This window comes from Vigna umbellata, chromosome 11, assembly GCF_029865625.1.
Source record: "Vigna umbellata cultivar VRB3 chromosome 11, Vumbellata_1.0, whole genome shotgun sequence".
NCBI classification, from domain to species: domain Eukaryota; kingdom Viridiplantae; phylum Streptophyta; class Magnoliopsida; order Fabales; family Fabaceae; genus Vigna; species Vigna umbellata.
In genome coordinates this window covers 1,128,002-1,148,522 of record NC_142175.1, presented here as the reverse complement: position 1 = coordinate 1,148,522, position 20,521 = coordinate 1,128,002, and the positions used below count along the sequence as shown (strand labels likewise).

Here is a 20,521-nt window from a genome sequence, read left to right as displayed (position 1 = left end):
AATAAAAAATAATAATAAATAAACTAAAAATAAAAAATAAAGATAATAAAATATCATTTTAAGATATCTAATAATATAATATATCTAACATTTTCTTTTAGATTAGTACATAAAAATATATGTACATGTTACTAATATAATCAATAAAAAACTTAGTAAAAATATCTACTTTTATATTTAAGTGATACCAAATTGTTAATGATTTACAAAGATTAGAAAAGGAAATATCAACACAAAAGACTCCCCTGAACAACAAATCTAGAAAATTACTCCATATAAATCTCTTCTTGTAAATCGTCATTAAAAAATGCATTGTTGACATCTAGTGGATAAAGAAACCACTATTGAAGAGCCACGACAATTATAGATAAACTAACCAAAGTCATATTTGTCACATGAGAACAAGTATATATGGATAGGTCAAACACACCAATGACAAAAGAGAGGTCATAAGAGACAGCGAAAGAAACCGTAGATGAATAAAAGAGAGAAATCCTAAAAATTCAAGATTCTCTAATCGAGACACTTGAAGGAGGGAAAAAAAGAGCGACCTCGACACTTTGAACACGCACGACAAACTTGAAAGAGTTGATAGAGGTGACCTTAATGCTCTGAATTGTTGCTGAATGAAATTGAAACTTTGACAACGACAATAAATGACACTATTGTCGACATTGACAAGTGCAAGCGATGAAATTTTTTTTCCTAAAAAAATATTAGACTCTAAATACTATGTTGAATATACTATATATAAAGATTAATTTCCCTTGTAAGTACTAATAATAAAGAAGTTTACTTTTTATATTTGGTTTTCATTTAAACACATTTTTATCGTTTTTTATATTTTTTATATTATAATATTTGTCAAATTTTTACAATTATTAATAGAAGATTGTATTTTATTATTATTATTATTTGTCAGACCCATTAAAATCCACTCAAAACCCCATCTTAGTGGATTACATGTGTCAAGGAAGGGGATCCGAAAATCAGATAGTGGAAGGCAGGTGTGAGCGGCTGAGTGGCCGTTCGGCTTTGAGGGTGGGAGTAAAACTCAAAGTTTTCAAAATTTCACGCCACTTTCTGCATGCACCCTTCTTCCCCAGATTTCTGAAACTTCCATTCTCTCCTCCTTCTCTCTAAAAGGCTCTTACTTCTCTCTAAAGATTCTCATCGTGTCTTCTTCCGATCATCACTCAGGCACCATTTCCACTCTTCCGGTATCAAGGGCTTTCGATTAAACCGATCGGTTTGTGAATCTGAGCTGGTAAGTTCTTCTCTTCACTCAGCCGTGCGGTTTCCTGGACAAGCAAACCAAGTTCTGGTTTCATGTGTTGATCACCCTTCTAAAATGAGTAGTTTGGATAGTGTTTTGGTTTTTACTTGGTTTAGTTTTGGAAATTGTTGAGCGTTGAGGGTAGAAGGACTTATAGAGGGGAACCAATAACCATATCTGGAAGCGTTCGGTCATGTTAGAGGTAAGGGAAGCTTATATAATTTGATTTTTATGTTTGTTTTTATGTTCGTTTTGAATGGATGCATGTTCGTTGAATTGCTGAATGAATATGATTGTTGCTATGTTTTGACTGTATGAAGTATGAAGATTTACTATGATATGGATGTAAAATTTATGGAGATAGATGTTGAGAAATGAAGTGATATAAAGAATTCTAAGTATGAAATTCCATATGAAAATTTATGTTCGTCACTGAATGGTCTTTGACCGTTCGGTTTTCTTGTGGACTCGGTTGGAACTGGATTCTTTCATTTGGATGGAATTCCAGTTGAGGACCGAGCGTCTTCGTTTAGTAATATTTGTATATAAGCGTTCAACCAAGGATATTTGTTTCTTGTATTCTGTTATAAATTAAGTAGTACTCAGTCTTACACCAAGCGCTCGTACTAAGTAGTGCTTGGTCTTACACCAAGCGCTCGTACTAAGTAGTGCTCGGTCTTATACCAAGTACTTGTACTAAGTACTGCTTGGTCTTACACCAAGTACTCGTACTAAGTAGTGCTCGGTCTTACACCAAGTACTCGTACTAAGTGGTGCTCGGTCTTAAACCAAGCGGTTCGACCTTGATTCAGTAATATGATTTTTAAAATGAGAGCATTCGGCCAAACTCAATAGCGTTCGGTCTCTACAGTGCTCGGTCTTTGACTAGCAGTCGTTCTCCTTGATGTTAAACTCATAAATAAGCTAAGTATTTATAGCGTTCGGTTTCTTCATATAATTCCGTCATTTATTATTATTCGATGTCCTACAGTATCAGTTTCTATGGTGTTCGGCCTAGAGTCTTAGTACTCGGCCTAGGCTTATTGGCGTTCGGTCTAAACTCTCATGAATCAATTCATTAAATTGGCTCACCTTGTAAATAACGTTCGATTCTATTAGTCTTTGAGAAATATTATTGTAATCGGTTTTTTTCTCAACCCCGATAGTAACTCTCTCGGTTTTGATCATTTTTGGAACTGGAGACCTCTCGGTCTCACTCCAAGTGTTTGGTCTCGTTCGGGGTTGAAGACTAACGTTCGGTATTTGGTATCCTACGGGATTTTTATTCAAATTGGTTAAGTTGAAGTTTTAATGATGAAAGATGATAGAATATGATATGGATGAAATGACTTTGATTATGAAAGAGTATTCCGGGGAGGAATATCTCATGAATGGATATTGGAAATGGGTAAAGTATGAATGTGGGCACGCTAAGCTGGCGGTTCATCCTGATATTCCGTGATTACTCGTTCTCACGTAGAGAAGGGTAAGTCATGTGTGGGAATGGTAGGAGGTCCTAATCCTTATGGTTAATTTGGACAGATAGGACTAACCTCGGGTGGCAGCTGTTGAGGGTATCCCAGTTACTACATCACCTGGGTGCACGAACGTCGTAGCTACACATAATTCATACAGTCAGAGTCTAGTATTAGGCTTTGCATGTAAAAGTGAATGAACTATCTCGTTTATTTGAATTGTGTGAAATCTATGTTGATACTTGAATTGAATTACATAAGCTTACCCTACTTCCTGTCTTGTCCGTTTTGTACGTTTGATGATTGTCCTTCTGTTGCAATGATCATCCGTGTGGATGTGAGCAGATGGAGAAGCGTTGCTGGAAGAGGCGCTAGAAGAAGAAATTTTGGTAGAGGTAGATGTTAAGGTCGAACAGTAGAACCGTTCGACCATCTGCTGTTTTATTATTTTAGAGGACCGTTCGGTATAAGTATTTTGTAAACAGTTTGGTCTAGGATTGTATATTTGTACAATTTTAAACCCTTGCTATTTTGTAAGGCCGTTCGGCCATAACCGTACGTTCTATATTTTGTAAGAACTGATCTGTAGTATTATGAATGTGATGTTCCTATTATATGGCTTTACTTTATATTTTGGGATGTTACATTATTATTATGAAATTTATTATGTAACTTACTAAAACACATAAATATTTTAATAATTTTTATTTTTAATTTAAAATAAAAAAATTAAAAATTATTTAAATACTTTTAATTTTAAAACTTAGAATCATATCTCCTATATTTTTGTTAATTAAAATTTCATATGAAGTTACATAAGATAACAAACTCCATTTTTAATTATATAAATATGATGTTTTTTGTTTCAACATTTGGTTTTGTTTGTTGTTATAAAAGTGGTTATCTTTTGTTTCTGCTGAGGTCATTAGAGAAAAGATTTGTCTTAATCATAAATGCCTTCAAATGTGCATTTAAGTTAGATATTTTCATCTTACTTTTCAATATTAGAACACTTCCATTGGGTGGAGGTGTGTGACTATCATGATTTTGGTGTCAATATTAAGAACACTTCAATATACACTTCACGGCAGAGTCGGTCTTTCAAAGTTCAACTATAAAGCAAAAAAGATGCCACCAATTATCCATGTTATAACCCTGATATAAATCCCACACGAACAGCAATTTAAATAATTTGGAACAAGTAATGACCTGACAAATTAATAAAATCCATACCAGAATTAGCATTTTGGTGTCAATTTTGGGGTATTGAAAATCAGCATCTTCCACTGATCCTATCTTTAGAAGGTCATCAAATTTTGAAAAATGGGTCATATTAACATCCTCGAGGCAAAAGCTATTGATTCAAAAGGTGAATTCTCAAATCCACTAATTACTAGGTACAATTAAAAGTGTTTCAGGATGTTGACCGGGTAATAAACTCCAAAACTATCTTCATTAATGTCTAAAATAAGGGGAAAATAATCAAAGACCTATGCTATTATTACACTTGGTTTTTAGATCCTGATCACCCACCACCGTCCATAAACAAGTTTATCCAGCTAAGAACATCAATAATTTCCGATACATGTCAGACTTTCGACTCCAATGCTAAAAGTATCTTCTTTCTTGGTCCCTGGAAAAAACAAAGTGTAACCATAATGTGTTTAACTAAATATGGGAATTACAAATAAAAAAAAGAGCATACTTGACAGAGAAAAGGTACGGAAGAATGGAGTTACAACACCAAGATATTAGTCAAATATTTATCATAGGTAAATACTAAAAAACTATATCCTTCCCGCAAAGCCAGTTTTTACCAAAACACCAATAATTTGCTCACCTATAAATTTTTTACAATGTAAATATATTCTCTGGAGCAAATATGTTTTAACAATAAACTCAATTATTTTTCTCTCCCTATTTTTTTACTTCTCTCAACCCAAACAACTTCAAAATCTATCTATTTTATACTCATGATCTTTTCCCTCGTAGTTTGAACCACTTTCTTCTGAAAATCTTCATCGAAACAAAGCTTAAAGTTCATTCCATAAAAAGGAAACTACCAAGCAATGCATAAAAGAAATGAGAACTGGTTTCAGAACTCAGTCTGTACATCACATGATAGGTACCCAGATTTTATTAATAGTGTTAAGAACTCCAAGACAGGTTCTTGGATGATCTTCCTATGAAAACCAGACAGTTTAGTCTGTATCTAGTGACTAGTACACACAAATCCCAGGTCTTTGATAGATCCTGTCTCTCCTTTCCTTTCACTTACAATTTTCTCCAAAAAAACTACTGAAAACAACCCCTATAGTAGTCTGTTTACAACAACCCACCTCATTGACAGTTATAATTGTATGTTACCCTTATCCCTTGTAACATATACTCCCCCCTGAAGCTATCAATATCCCCTCCATGAAGTTTCACCTTGTCCTCAAGGTGAAAAAGTAGGAAACTCAGTATTGATGAGTGTAACAGCTTCCCAACTGTTTTCAATGGATGGGAGTGTTTTCAACTGTACTAACTACCTTCTTTTTTCCTTCTTTTGTAAATTGTATCAAACCTATCAATACCACTCCATGAAGATTCACCTTATCCTCAAGGTGAAAGTCGGGAAATTCTTTATGGAGGAAATTCTCCTAACTCCTGAATTTCCTCTTCCGAAATAAGCAGCATATGGAGCTTGTTTATTTTTGCCAGTATGATTAGGCCCAAACTTCTCATCACACCTGAAGCATAAGCCCTTTTTATCTTGCAATTCTTCTTAGGACAATTTTCTAAACCCTAAACCCAACAAAAGAACTATTAATGGTGCTCACACAACCACTACCCTCTCCACTTCCTCTATTGAAGTTGGTAAAACCAACTGAATTTCCCCCTTCCTCTGAGTAACTACGAGTAGGTGGCAACTGTCTGTAGGTGTTACTTTGAAGCTACACAGTGAGAGATTCCCCTTCGGTGATGACTCTAACCTTTTCTTCCACCATTTGAACCTTCATCATTAACTCAACAAGATTCTTGGGCTCATACAACTTAACCTCAGCCTTTATTTCTTCCTTCAAACCATTCAAGAATATGCCAATCAAATAATCTTGTATTCCTTTCAAGAATCCAGCATATTGTTCAAACTGTTCAATATATTCTCCCACCAGCCCAGTTTGGCATAGCCCAATCAATACTTCAAAAAGATTTTGAAGCATTGTTGGCTGAAACAGGCAAACCACCACCCCCTTGAAAGCCTCCCACATGAGATTCGGATTGCAGGTTTCCCACCATTGAAACCAATTTAGGGCTTTCCCCTCCAAGGCAACCATAATAGCCTGCATCCTCTCCTCTTCATTGACTCCTTTCAACCGAAAATACCTCTCTAACTTGTTAGTCCAGCCATAAGCCTCATGTCCTGCAAAAACAGGAATGTCCAACTTCCTCCATTTTGAAGAAGCCACAACTGAACCTCCAGCCCATCCAATATTGCCTCCAGTCTTGTATTCACCATGCCCCCAACAACCACCACAGCACCAGGAAAGAGGCTCTGAATACCAATTTATAGGTACCCAGATTTTATTAACACTAAAAAGAACTCCTAGACAGGTTCTTGAATGATCTTCCTATGAAAACCAGACAGCTTGGTCTGTATGTAGTGACTGTTACACACACAAATCCCAGGTCTTTCGAGAGGACCTGTCTCTCCCTTCCTTTCACTTACAATTTTCTCCAAAAAACTACTGAAAACAACCCCTGTACAGACTATATATAATAGTCTGTTTACAACAACCCACCTCACAAACCGTTATAACTGTCTATTACCCTTATTCCTTCTAACATATACTTCCCCCTGAACCTATCATCACACAATAGTGGACGTTCCATAATGGACTTGTCTAAGTGGAGCTTTATTGATGGGACATTAAGTGTGACACTAACAATAGAATTTACATGAAAATAGGATTTACAATCACCCTGGCTTTTCCCAGATTCACTAGCCCTGACTTTTCCTAGATGTCGAGATCCCAAATTTTCAAAATGAATGGCCCCAGCTTTTCCCAAATGCCTAGCCTCCACTTTTTCCAGACACATGCTTTTTCGACCTAAATGCATTGGCCACAACTTTTCCCATATGTACCAGAGACTTGAATTTGCTCTGATGCCCTTGTCCCAGCTTTGTCCTTGATGCACAAGCATTGTCTCCATCAAAATGTCATTTTTCAAGTTTAAAAAGTTTGGGTCCCCAATAACCTGCTTTGCTTGCCATGAACTTTCTGACTGATAATTATTCCAGCTATCCAACTAAGCTGATTTCTGACTGATAATTATTCCAGCTATCCAACTAAGCTGATTTTACCTGCTTTGCTTGCCATGAACTTCACAAATTGACATCGCATGTCTCCAATTTGATATTTACCAAAATTTCAGGCAACAGAACCAGGTAAAAATTGCCAACAACACTAGCCTTTTGACTAAATGCAAAATAAGAACAGAGCATTAGAGCCAAAAAACATGGAGGGTAGAGGGCAGAGGGCAGTGTAGCTGCATTATTGAGCTAACACTCCAACCTGACTCTTCCTGACTAACAACTTACATTGGATGTCTCCAATTTGATATTCACTAAAAAAGCAAGCAGCAAAACCAGGCAAATATTGCCAACTACAACTACCCTTGCAGGAGAAAAAGATATGGCATTTTCGGTGTAGAAAAGAAAATTATTAATTTTAGGAGCTATAGTTTCCATCAATTGTTTTAGTACTTGTTAGAAATCTCATATCAATTAGAGATAAAACTTGTTTACGGTTGGAAGTTCCACGTCGATTAGTTATATTTGTTGTTTGTTGGACATGTTCCACCCGCTATAGGGCCATTATCGGACCACCCATTAATGTCTAGTCTCACGCTTGTGATGATGTCTATACCTCGGCGTGAGGAGTGTGTGTTGGAAGTCCCACATCGACTAGAGATAAGGCCAATTTATAATATATAAGTGAGTACAAACCTCACCTTACAAGCCAATTTTGTGGGATTGAATTAGACTTAAAGTTCACTTCTTAACATGGTATCAGAGTCATTAGAGTCTATCCTAGTAATATTTGTTGTTTGATGGGCATGTTGTTCCATCCGCTATCGGGCCGTTATTGGATCACCCATTAAAGTCTAGTCTCACACTCGAGATGTATATACCTCAACTTGAGGGGTGTGTGTTGGAAGTCTCACATCGACTAGAGATAAGGCCAATTTAGAGTATATAAATGGGTGCAAACCTCACCTTACAAGCCGGTTTTGTGGGAATGAGTTAGGCTTTCACTTCTTAACATTTACAATATATAAGGTGCAAACCTTATCTTACAAGTTGATTTTGTGATGATGAATTAGGCTTGAACTACCTTCTTAATATGGTGTCAAAGCTAAAAATCAATTCACTTCTACTGCTTAGCTTGAGAAGATGGCAGGTTTTGGAGTTAGGCTTACAAGTTGATTTTGTGATGATGAGTTAGGCTTGAACTCACTTCTTAATATGGTATTAAAGCTGAAAATCAATTCGCTTCTAATGCTTAGCTTGAGAAGAGGCACATTACTCCCGTCTTGCTCAAGGAGATATTGGAAACCTTGGCAAAGGAACCATAGTTGAATTGAGGCATACCAAGAGAGATAACTTTTCCCATTCATCTTTTCAAAGATAATGGTCAATGTTCCAAAGAAGGAGATAGCAAGTCCAAAAGACATTTTCATAAGAAACAACCAACAAAGACAGTGAATAGGAAACCCTAGCTTTGATTAGAAACCCTATAAAACATTTCAACCATGCCAGAAAAGGAGAACTACGGGTTAGAACAACATAGAAGTCTAATGAACCCTATGAAGGAGGCACATTGTTGCTATGGTGAGAGGAGGGTGGCGTGTGGACATCATGTGACACGCAACGACAAATGGAAAGTGAGCATGTGGCGACATGTGGAGCAGAGTCTATTTCCAAGACTGGTAGGGTTGGCAGTTTCCTGGAGAGACACTGTAATTTGGTGGTCACTAGAGAAATCTATGACAGTGGATGATAAAGGACAATGGCACACAGTAGAAACAACGCAAGAGAAGATTGAGACCAATAGAATAGGAGCAGAGCAAACCTCTCTCACACCAGTTTAAGCTAAATACAAGAAATAGAAAAGACTACATTTTAGACGGCTTTATAAATATAATCTCATACTAGGAAGAGAACCTTCATTCCGAAAAGGAACTTGTATATATCCAAAACATTAGGTCCACAACTTGCAGTTCACTTCTCCAGTCGACTTCCACAAACATGACCATCACCACCAGAATTTTCTTTTTTTTTTTTCCATTTTTTAATCTCTGAAACTGAAACTATGGCAGCATTTGGGACATTAGTCAGATCTCCCAAAACGACATGCTTCTTGGCGTTTTTCTGTAGTTGTCATATGGCAGTTGCAGCTCTCTGCTTGGCCTCACATTGGGGACACACGACACTGGTGTCTGAGGATTTTCTTGACTTCTATCACAAAAAAGTGGATTCTTAGGAAAGCACAATCTTCAAATCATAATATACGAGTACCCACCCCACCTAATGAAGCCAACTTTGTGAGGTTCAATTAGGTTCAAAGTCTACTTTCTATGAACATCATCATATGGAAGCTAGATGCCTAGTCTTATTCAAAAGCAGCTACTTATTTGAAGGGATACACTTACACATGTGCAGTTACCCCTCCATTTCAAATGAACCTAACTACCAAAGTTGAGAAAATAATGCACGTTGCTTACATAAATAGGGTCAATTTAACACAAAAATCCATAAAAAGTGCAGAGTATAGAATGCATTCCAAGTAGCAGGCATTGACATCAGTCACATTATCAATGGAACTGCATGACATGGCCATTGGAAACAGACAAGCATGAAAAGTACAAAATTCCAAGGCTAGTTCAATGCATACCATTGGTATGCCCATAGCCTTGAGATCTTCATCAGTCATATGATTGAGAGCTGTCATATCAACCTGAAAAACAGTTTTTTTCACAGAAATATTAGATCTTGATGGTCATATAAAAAACCAATCATGGCAATGAACTTTCTCTAATGGTAGAAAAAAGTTAAAAAGATGTATAACATACTTCTTCAGCCTGAAAAGTAATGATGTACTTTTCAAGACCCAAGGACAGCAAAAAGTCATCAATTGAAGAATCAGCCTGCAAAACAAGAACCAGAATTTATATCTTCTAATTTCCCATTATTTACTAAAAGAAAGTTAACGATTGCATAAAGAAATCTGGGGGAAAATGATTTAGCTTTGCGAAGTATGAACATAGAAATTAGGAAAAATAAAAATTTACATAATACAACAAAATTAAACACAAAATGGCAACCAACAAGTAAATTAAAGGTGCATTTGTGTTGGAAGATGGATTTGGAGGAGTGGATTTGAGGGGAAATAGAGGTGAAAGTGAAATTGTTTGGATCAAAGGAAAGATGGTAAAAATGAAGGTATTTGAGATGAAAGTTAGTGAGTGATGAGATGAGTTTTATAGATTAAAAAAAAGGTTTTAATTGATAAAAATGGAAGATTACCATTTTATCCTTGATCATAAAAGTAATCTAAAATAAAATTTTAACTAATTTACATTTAACTAATTTAAATTTTAACTCCTGTAAACTAATTAATTTTAACTCCGTAAATATGTAACACGCCATCAACTGTGAAAAAGAGAAAACGCTCCAGGACCAAATATGTAATTGTATAATATGTGCTGTCTTTCTCCCCTATTCTCTGCTGTGGAGCGAAGATAACTCATCCCCTCTTCCCCGCAAATCAGTCTGCCCAAATCTCTTAAAATTGCTTGATCCAATCAACACTCCCACCCACATTTCAATCCTCTACTACAGTAAACATCCATAAACAAACTGTTAGGTTCCTGGGTTTGGAACCTAACAAGAAAACACTCAAAAGATAGAAACAGAAATGAAAGAATGAGTTTTGCTATTATTCACCGTAAACGAATCTCTTTACAAGGACTGGGTTTGGGAGCATAACCTCCCTCCTCAGGATGACAAACCCTGTTAGATTACAATCAAACAATCAACCCCCCACTACAATTGATTATTTGCTATTTATACAACCAATAACCCCGCTCTTCCTAACTGCCTGGGCATTTAATGTTTTATTCCTTCACTCGTAAACTCTCCATCCCTAACACAAACACAAGCTAAAAGCTTAACATCTGAAGCTACTGGTATGTTGAATTAAATTTGAAGAAAATTATTCATATCCCCCATTATAGTACAAGAACACACGATCTAATATATATATATATATATATATATATTAACTAACAAGAAAGTGTGCATTGAATGTCAAATCAATGCTACCTTTCACCAGAAAATATCAAACAACACCACTACTATAACAAATGTTGTCCTCGACAATACTATAACTTACTAGCAGTACCATATTTTTACCAGCATATATCAGTCCTCATTATGCGCAAAACTACTCTGATGAAGGTCCTGTAATTTCAATTCATTGATGTCTCCCATTTTTTAAATTATGACATTTTAGAAGTTCGATCAATTGGGCTATCATAATCAAATGTGGATAAACTTAATTTTCACTAAATTAAATGGTTAAAATATCAGTTTGTATATAATATATACTTTTTTAATATTATATAAATGAAATATTATAAAGTTGTCTTATGGTAACCTGAACTTGATTGTTATTCCTAGTAATTTTCTAAAGAATATTTATATTCTACATCCATCCAGTCTTGTTGCACACACTAGAGACCACCTATGCATGTACCTACTCAAAGAACTTTGCAGGAAGAAATTCGAACAGATTCCAGATCAGTTCTTCAAGAATAAATGTTCTAGAAAATCACCAGTTTAACAGGGGATATACAAATGTGATCAATAAGTGATGACCCGACATTGTCATATGTTAGAAGGTGGGTTTTAAGCGTAACTCAACCCCACAAAACCGGCTTGTAAGGTGTTATATATTATAATTTGGCCTTATCTCTAGTCGATGTGGGACTTCCAACATCATATATAACAAAAAGTTCAAATTGACAATTAAAGCCATTATATAACAAGAATAATACCTTCCGTGACCTTTTAGGAGCTGGGTCAGCTGGCCTTTTGATCTGCGCTGCAGGGGCCTCAGCACCAACACTTTTACTGCTTGGTTTAACAGTTTTTGATTTGGGCGGATCAACATTGGTAGGTTGTACTGTCATGGTCCCTGATAGCCTTTCACGAAGATCCCGCATCTTTGGAGCATAACTCTTTCCACTCTGAGATGCAGGTTGAAGACCTTTCCTTTGAAGCTTGAGGCGTAGATCTTGAGCGCTAACCTTGCGATCTTCACAATCACAAGTCAATAACAAACAGTCAAAACCCATAAAAAAAAATTATTGGCACCCAACAACAGTAGCAACAAACAGTTGCTTATATGAGAATAACTTTATCCATACTAGTGATCCGTGGTTCATCATCATCAAAGAGATCATGTTCCCACTTATCATCTTGCCTCGACCTGTAATTTAAGAAGAAAAAATTAGTTTTGATTATATCATTAAGTTATAATCACAACAAACATGCAAACAACTGATGTGCATGCTAAATAAAGCATTTTCAGTACCCAATCAAGTGCACTGAAAAAGAAGATGCTCAGCAGATGAATGAAAATCAGTGTTTTATATCCTGGATAATAATGGTTGATCCCAAAAACACTAAAGCATATAGTGGGACAACCACTCTTCTATGTATTTTTTTATTAGGGACGACAATAGTGCGCTATAGCCCCGAGATAGTGCTTCAGCAGGGCAGCCCTTGGTTGCTGTGGACACCTCCACATGGAGCATGTTCTGAAAAAGAAGTCTTCAAAATAGGTTTTATGGGTAGTGCTGGTGGGCTTTCAGAAACTTTTTTATGTTCAATATATAACAAGAACTCTTCACATAACCATGTACTAGATGAATTAAAGAGGTAACAACTTATTATACTTATAAAGTGATACGAAGCAGCTGTGTACAGGAGCTAAACAGCTCTTTATGTATGATAAAAGTTAAAATACATCCATGCGGATAGAACAGCCTTTTGTGTCAATCAAAAGTCAAACATATTCTCCAAAAGGGAGAGACAAAGTGTGATCAGAAAAAAAGTGGGTCATTTAATAGCAGATACTAAAGACTAAATGTGTGCTCAATTACCCAACCACTAACAGAGTTCAAACAAAACTAACGGAATTAAAGCTTTTATACTAAGATTATTCTCTTTTTTTTTTTTTGCTGTACTAAGAACAACCTGACTATATACTACCTACCAGACCTAATTTAAAGAAGATGCTGTAGCACTGCTATGCTGCCTGATTCAGCTATTATTCTGGCAGCTCTCTCCACCACAAAAGTGAAATGCTTCACTATACAGGTGTCCATTGCGGCCAAGGACCGTCCACCCTACTAAAGCACTATCCTGGCACTATTCTCATCCTTGGTTTCAACTTCCCATATAACCATAGTTAATTCTGACTACAATTCTTGTAACTTTGAAATTACAATGCTAACATATGATGTGGAATTATTTCTATGCAACCTGAGCATCCAATAAAGCACCCTAAATGCATAGTAAAACTTGCCAAATAATCTAATTTATGTAACTTTTATTTGCCAAACGATCAGGTAAACAGAAGAAAAAAAAGTAATATTCTGAGTATATATACAACAGAGAATGCAGTCAACCAAAACAGTAAACCACAAGTGAACTAAACCTGTACATGCCCAATCTCAGGCACAAGTTCATCATGGTTGAATATGTTTACGTGAAAAAGAAAAAAAAATACATTTGAAATATCCTTCACACAAGTCAGACATATAATAATACATCATACCAGAAAAGAAAAAATAGTCAATTCACCCAATATTTTGTAACTAGGTCAACTCTTAATCTGCACTGCAGTATCACTTAAGCAGATATCTATGATTTTCAAGGGATTAGTGACAGATACCTCCTACAAACTACTAAGTTCTATGAGAAAAAATAAAGGGAATGGCAGTGGCTTTATGACTCATGGGCAAGAGGTCAAAGGGAAGGGAACAACAATGTCCTATCTCTCTACGTGAGGTGTGATGTATACATCACATGATGTCATTTGGCCAAGTAAAAGAACAAAGCTTCAGTCCTTTTATATACAGTTGAAGAACTTGAATTAAGTAAAGCCGTGTATTTTTCCTCATTACAATTTACTATTGTATTTATAGAGTACAAAGGTGCATAATACAAAAGGTCAAGCACTTCCTAAAACCCTAACCTAACAGTTGGGCCTCCATACACAAATAATAATAATAATAATAATAATAAAGAAACATTACATTTCAACACTTTCCCTCAAACTGGAGCATATAGATCATATGCACCAAACTTCGAACATATAAATTGAATTCTAGGCCTCCTTAGAGGTTTAGCCAGAATGTCTGCGAGTTGTTCATTAGAGCTGATAAACTCGGTAATAAGATCCTAGAAAATAGTTTCTTTCTAACAAAATGACAATCAATTTTAATATGGTTTGTTCTCTCATAAAACACTGGATTTGAGGCAATGTGAAGGACTGCTTGGTTGTCACAGTACAACTTCATCTGCTCATTTTCACAAAATTTCAACTCTTAAAGAAATTGTTTAATCCACAGAAGTTCACATGTAGTTAGAGTTATAGATCGATATTCTGCTTCTACACTAGATTGAGCAACAACACTTTGTTTCTTACTTTTTCAAAATACAAAAGGTTAGGCACTTCCTAAAACCCAAACCTAACAATTGGGTTTCCATACATAAATAATAACAATAAAGAAACATTACATTTCAACATATACCATGAGATCTCTCTTTACCACTTCCTTTAGTGCCTTTTTGGCCTCCTCTCCTCTTCAAAGAACTAAAAAGAATATAAACTACTCTTCTATGCCAATCTCTCCTCATACATAATCCTTTTGTATCCTGTTTTTTTCTTGTATGACCACACATTTATCTTATAACATTATCAATTATGCCACTTACCACTGCGACCTTATTCTCTTGCCCCTTTAATAACATTTTCAAGATTGGGTTCCCTGAGTACGTGAGTATTATCAAATGGAACGAAAATTGGTTGTTGATATCTAAGAAAGGGCTTATGAAGGGTTCTAATTGGTGGAGGCTTATGACCAACAGTAAGTTGAGAGAAGGTCACAAAGAGGTCAGCTTATAAGAGCATTGTTATGATAAGGAATTGGGTCCTATGGGATACCTATGTTGCACATTCAGTATTGTGGGATACTCAATAAAGTATTTAAATGGTTGGTTATCCAACTTAATAGTGAGCTTTTGAGAGTAGATTCCAAGGTGCTAGGGTGCTTGTCACACCTACACATAACCCCCCCCCCTCCTCATCCTAGTGCCCCACTCCCCAAATTCACATGGAAGCTTTGAAGCTTCTATGTATGTTGAAATGTAATGTTTTATTTTGTTTTATAATTCATGGGAACCCAACTTTAGGGTTAGGGTTTAAGGCAAGTGCCTTGCCCCTTTGTATTTTGCCCTTTTGTATTCTATAAATACAATAGTGTAAGAAACATACATTGCTATACTTCATTACATTTATTCAAGTTGGTATCGAGCACCAGACCATCTCGTCTAGTTCATCTTCATTGTCTTTCGTCAGCGTCGTTATCTTTTGTTCATCGTTCGCTGTTGTTGTCTACCGCAGTCACCGATTTATCTCCTTGGCGAAGTCAGGGTTAGGTGTGCCTCGAGAAGCACAACCCTTAACCGATGGTCGCCCCTTCAAAATCCATCAAATGTGCCATTAAGTGCCATCTTCCATCAGCCAACTTCAGAAGCGTGTCAGCCACGCACTGCCTTCTCGATGCCGAAATCACACCGTACCATTATCATTCATCTCATTGGAGTCTCGAGACACATTTTTGTCCTTGTCCTTATGTGTTGGTGGCAATAGCTTTCGCCTAAGGTTTTCCTCTCAAAGCGAGGGTTTTTTTGGAATTCTAGGGTTTTCTCTCCAAGCTAAGGTTTTTTTGGAATGGATTGTCCTACTGGAAAAGCTTCCTCTCTGTCTGTTACTCCTACAATTACCACTACAAAGCTCAACCAAATAAATTACTTATCTTGGTCCACGTCTGTGGAGTTATGGTTTCTTAGTCAAGCATAGCATAATCATCTAGAATAAGATGTCTTTAGTGTTCCAAATAAAGAAAAACCTCAACGACAGAAACTGGATTTTATTTTATGGCAATCTGTTGAGCAAGACATCTTAGAAATTTTGAGACCTTATAAGATATGCTTCTCCTTTTGGAAAAGGGCGCAATACATTTTTGCTAGTGATATTCAACATCTCTTTGATGCAACTCAAAGATTAGCCTCACTCAAACAAATCAATCATGAGATGGTCTCTTATATAAGAAAGACTCAGACTACAGTAGAAGACATTATGACTAAATCTCTAAGGGGGTCTAGAATTCAATTTATATGTTCCAAACTTGGTGCATATGATCTATATGCTTCAACTAGAGGGGGGTGTTGAAATATAATTTTTTTTGTTTTATTATTCATCTATGGGAACCCAACTTTAGGTTAGGGTTTAAGGGAGTTGTCTTGCCCCGTTGTATTATGCCTTTTTGTATTCTATAAATACAATAGTAAAACTGTAACAGTGTAAGAAACATACACTGTTTTACTTCATTACATTTATTCAAGTATGTAAACAACTATTCAGGTAAGGTAAGGACTCCTCAACTCCTTCATCAGTGCTTATTCACCTCCAGCATTTTTCTGTCATCTCCGAATAGTAAAGCTCTAACAACTTAGTGGCTGAAAGTTGATGATAAAGCAACTTAAAAGGATTTGAAGTCATTGCTTTTAGGATTCACAAAGAGAAAAAAAATAAGGATATCCAGTATGATCCAACAATGAATAGAGGTATAGAAGAATGAATATATATTTTGTCTTTTATATATAGCTACTTTTTAATGTGTTCATCAGTATTTAGTCCTGGAAAATTGAACTTTGGAGTTATCGTTATGCCAATTTTTATGCACCTTATTTTAACTTTCATGTAATTTAATTTTTTGAACCACTAAGTTGCTTTCCATTATGAGTTACTATTATGAACGTAAACTTTGAAACACACAATAGATTTGTTTTCCTAACAACTATGCCAATTCCAACATTTAGCTTCAGACTGCAGCACTATCCACTGTATACGATATAAAGAATTTTTAGCTTTCTGCATTTACCACAGTCAGCTATCGATAACACTCCATAGAACATAGAAGTAAAGAAGACACGAATTCAATTGAAGAAATTGCATAAAAGCAGAGAGTATGGGAGAGGAAGAAGGCAATTGAGTAGGGAAGAGCTATTGGGTAACCTCTCTATTAACTGTTACAAAAATAACCATTTAGACAAACATGAAAAGAGTGTTCCATGTGATCTGCGTAATTTACATTCATCAAATGAACTCAATGTAGAACTCTTATTTTCATAGTTACATCATAGGTAGCTGTTAAAGACTGACAAATATGACGGAAATAACTGGATGATCAGCAGCTATAAGAATTAGCACACTTGCCCCTCATTAACTCAGGGTGGCAAAAAGAACCAAAACTGATCATACACCCTAGTTTGTATATAGAATAACATTTCTGATCATAGTATTTCATGCTTTTTCTGGATGGGTGATGGACAGTGAGGGTGTGGAAAAGGAAAAAATAAAGAGAAAGAAAATTGAAAAAGAGTTGTCTTGAATCAAATAAAAAGAGAGTAAGAATGAGTGAAATGTGGTATATATTTCCCATAATTTAATTCTATTTATTATTAATAAAAAATTGTAAATATAAATGAAAATATTAACACCATAATCAATTATGTTTCCAATGACTATATAGTTATACCATACCAATCCAACCCATGATCTTTTCTGAAACAAGTTCAATCAACAACGGGAATTTTATAATCTCTACATGCACCAAAATCACAAAGGTGGCCACCAGTGTCTACACCACCACAATTGAAGCCAAATCAGCCACATTTGTCCGCAATAACAAGATACATGGCGAAACCACAACCGAATTTAAAACCTCGCAAAATGCATGGAAAATCATCTCAAAAACACGAAGTAAGAATTGCAAACCTCTTGCCGGTGATTTGACGCTGTTGGTGGTGCCTAGTAGGGCCACTGATACCATTCCCATTTAAGCGTTCCTTCACGGACCTCCGCCCTCCATTCTCCACGCGATCAGCGTACATTTTCCGCAATTCACTCGGTTCGAAATCGGAAGAAGAATCAGCACCAAACCTATCAACCCTAATTTCGGAGCAGAGAGAGAGAGAGTAAAACACAATGGGAGTGATAGACGCAAGGGTCGGTAAGGAAGGTGCAGGGTACCGCAATGAGGAAGGCGTGGCAGATAATGCAAACCCTAACACCCCTTTTTGTTCGTCGCGAAAGGGTGTTGAATTCTGAAAGGAAAACAATGGCACGGATTTTCTGAGGAAAATGGAGTTTAAAGGAGAAGGAAAAATGGTTCAGGGTGGAAGAATTGTAAAAGTTTAATGTCTGTGTCTTTCTGGTGAGAGAGGTTTTGTTTTTGCGCAGAGAGAAAATAAAAATTGTTTGGAATGAAGGAAAGATTGAAAGGGGTCCTCTAGATTTCAGCTTATTTGTTTTTTCGCCCCCATGGGAAAACATTGGAAACGACAGCGTATCGGAAAAAGCGTAAAAGTTGTGTTTGGACATCCAAAACTCAATCGATAAATGGGACCTTGAAATTTTAACTGGATTTAGTTGGTCTAATTTAATATAGGATTAAGAAGGTTTTAGTTGTGAACTAATGCTCTTCTTAGTTTTATATTTTAATATAGTAATATTAAAGATTAAATATAATTTTAATACTTGAATGTGGAATTGAAATTTATTCTTTTCAATTTTAATATATTTTAATTCTTAAGTTTAAAAAAATGAATTAATTTATATTAAATATTTTATGTGTTAAATACATTTTTTAATTGATATTGAAATAAAAATATAATATAAACAATTTAAATGTTAACCTAACGTAAAAATTTAACATAAGTAACTTTAAAAACATTACATTCATTTATTTACAAAATAAAATATGTGAATTAAAATGTATTAAAGTTTAAAAAAACAATTTTTAATTTCCCATATGTAAGAACCGTGAAATTCAAAGAAAGTGGGGAAGACAGGTGTCTGCATCTAAGTGGACCGATCAATTTTTGACGGTAGTATATAAATGAACTTTTCAAAAGTTCGTGTCATTCTTTGCATGCACTTCTTCTCTCCAGATTCCAAGTTTTCCTTTTCTCCTTCTTCTCTCTACAAATTCTCTTTAAAAGTTCTCACTTTTTCTTCATTTGATCATCAACCAGGTCGTGCTTAAGCTTTCTTGGAGTCAAGAACTTTTCTTTTCACCGATCAAGTTGCTGTGTTGGAGTTGGTAAGTTCAATTCCTTATTCCTTTGAGGTTTATGCATTTTCTATTACATGCAAGCACTGTTCAGCTTGCATGTGTTCATCAACTACTCCTCTGAATTTGTTTTTCTGTCTTTGATTTTCTGGTTGGTTCCTTTTCACCGATCGGAAATTGTAGGTTGCCTTAGAAGTTATTCGCGGGTTAGATAGGATTGTGGAAGTGTAGAATATTCTGGATTATTCGAGGTAAGGGAAGTTAGTAATTTAATTATGTTTTTCTGTGTTGGGCATTTCTGTTTGGATGTGTGCATGAATGAATAAGTGGATGTTTGATTGAATTGTGTTTGAAACTCTGTATATGGCTGAAACTTGGGGAACGATTGAAATCTTCTGTATAGAGATCGGTTTGAATAGGTTTTTCTATTTTGGGTCAGTAAATTTGGACAGGGAAGAGAGTATAATACAAGTTTGGAAAAATATAGAAGTTGGTAAGAATGTTGTGTTTTGGTTAAGGATAGGTGTTGAACATAAGTCTGCAGTATTCTATGGAATTATACCGATCGCTAAGAGTCATTAGTTGACCATGCAGATTTACTCGAGTGTTTGGTTTTAACTACGTTTGAATTCTTATAGTTCTTATTGGTTAATGACCGATCGGTCATACTGTTGTACCGTTCGGTCTCTTAGTAGTGATAAGTGATGATTAACATTTATTATAAATTTTTAGTGTTGACCTAAGCATTAGGTGTTAGATCTAAGCTAAAGGGTGTTCGGCTTAGGTGGGTAATTGTCTTGGCAGTGTTTGTACTTGTATTAGTGTTTGGTCTTTTCTTGGGGGTTGGTCCTTAATAGTGTTCGGTCAATTCTTTAGTTTTATCCATTATATATCGTTCGGTCCTATCCTTTGGGAAGTGAGAAATCGTTCGGTCTCCAACATACACAGAGTGTTCGGTCTTATTCATATGTGTTTGGTTAATTTTGTTCGGCTTATATTTGTTCCAATGTGTTAGGATAATTAATTGTCCAAATTGCTTTGATGAATTATGTATGCATGATCTTGATGGTGTTAAAGTAAAAGTATGTTTGATAGAGGTATTATTATTATCCTCAAGGAGAGGTGACATGGTGGTGATTGTTTTTGGTGGTTTACTGTATAAATGGCCGGAGTTTTTCTGGGATTTATCCTGACATTCTAAATAACCATCCATGCTCAAGTAGAGTGGGATGAGTCATGTGGTGAGAATAGCAAGAGGTCTGAGTCTAAAGTGCCTGTATGGCAAGAGGGCATT

The 20,521-nt window shown here is 35.7% G+C and overlaps 1 protein-coding gene across 2 annotated transcripts; it reads right to left on the bottom strand.

The window, feature by feature from the left end:
• Positions 1-4,079: 4,079 nt before the first annotated feature.
• Positions 4,080-18,431, bottom strand: LOC124831853 (uncharacterized). 2 transcript variants are annotated; one of them, XM_088102061.1, is made up of 7 exons: positions 18,186-18,431; positions 17,931-18,104; positions 12,226-12,287; positions 11,854-12,113; positions 9,868-9,942; positions 9,690-9,752; positions 4,080-4,384 (listed from the first exon to the last, which is right to left on the bottom strand). In XM_088102061.1, the coding sequence occupies exons 2-7, from the start codon at positions 18,044-18,046 to the stop codon at positions 4,340-4,342; spliced, it is 621 nt and encodes a 206-aa protein (XP_087958187.1). In that variant the 5' UTR covers positions 18,047-18,104; positions 18,186-18,431; the 3' UTR covers positions 4,080-4,339. The 2 variants fall into 2 exon arrangements, with proteins under 2 accessions (XP_087958187.1, XP_087958186.1); XM_088102060.1 differs by having other exon boundaries at positions 17,931-18,431.
• Positions 18,432-20,521: the final 2,090 nt, after the last annotated feature.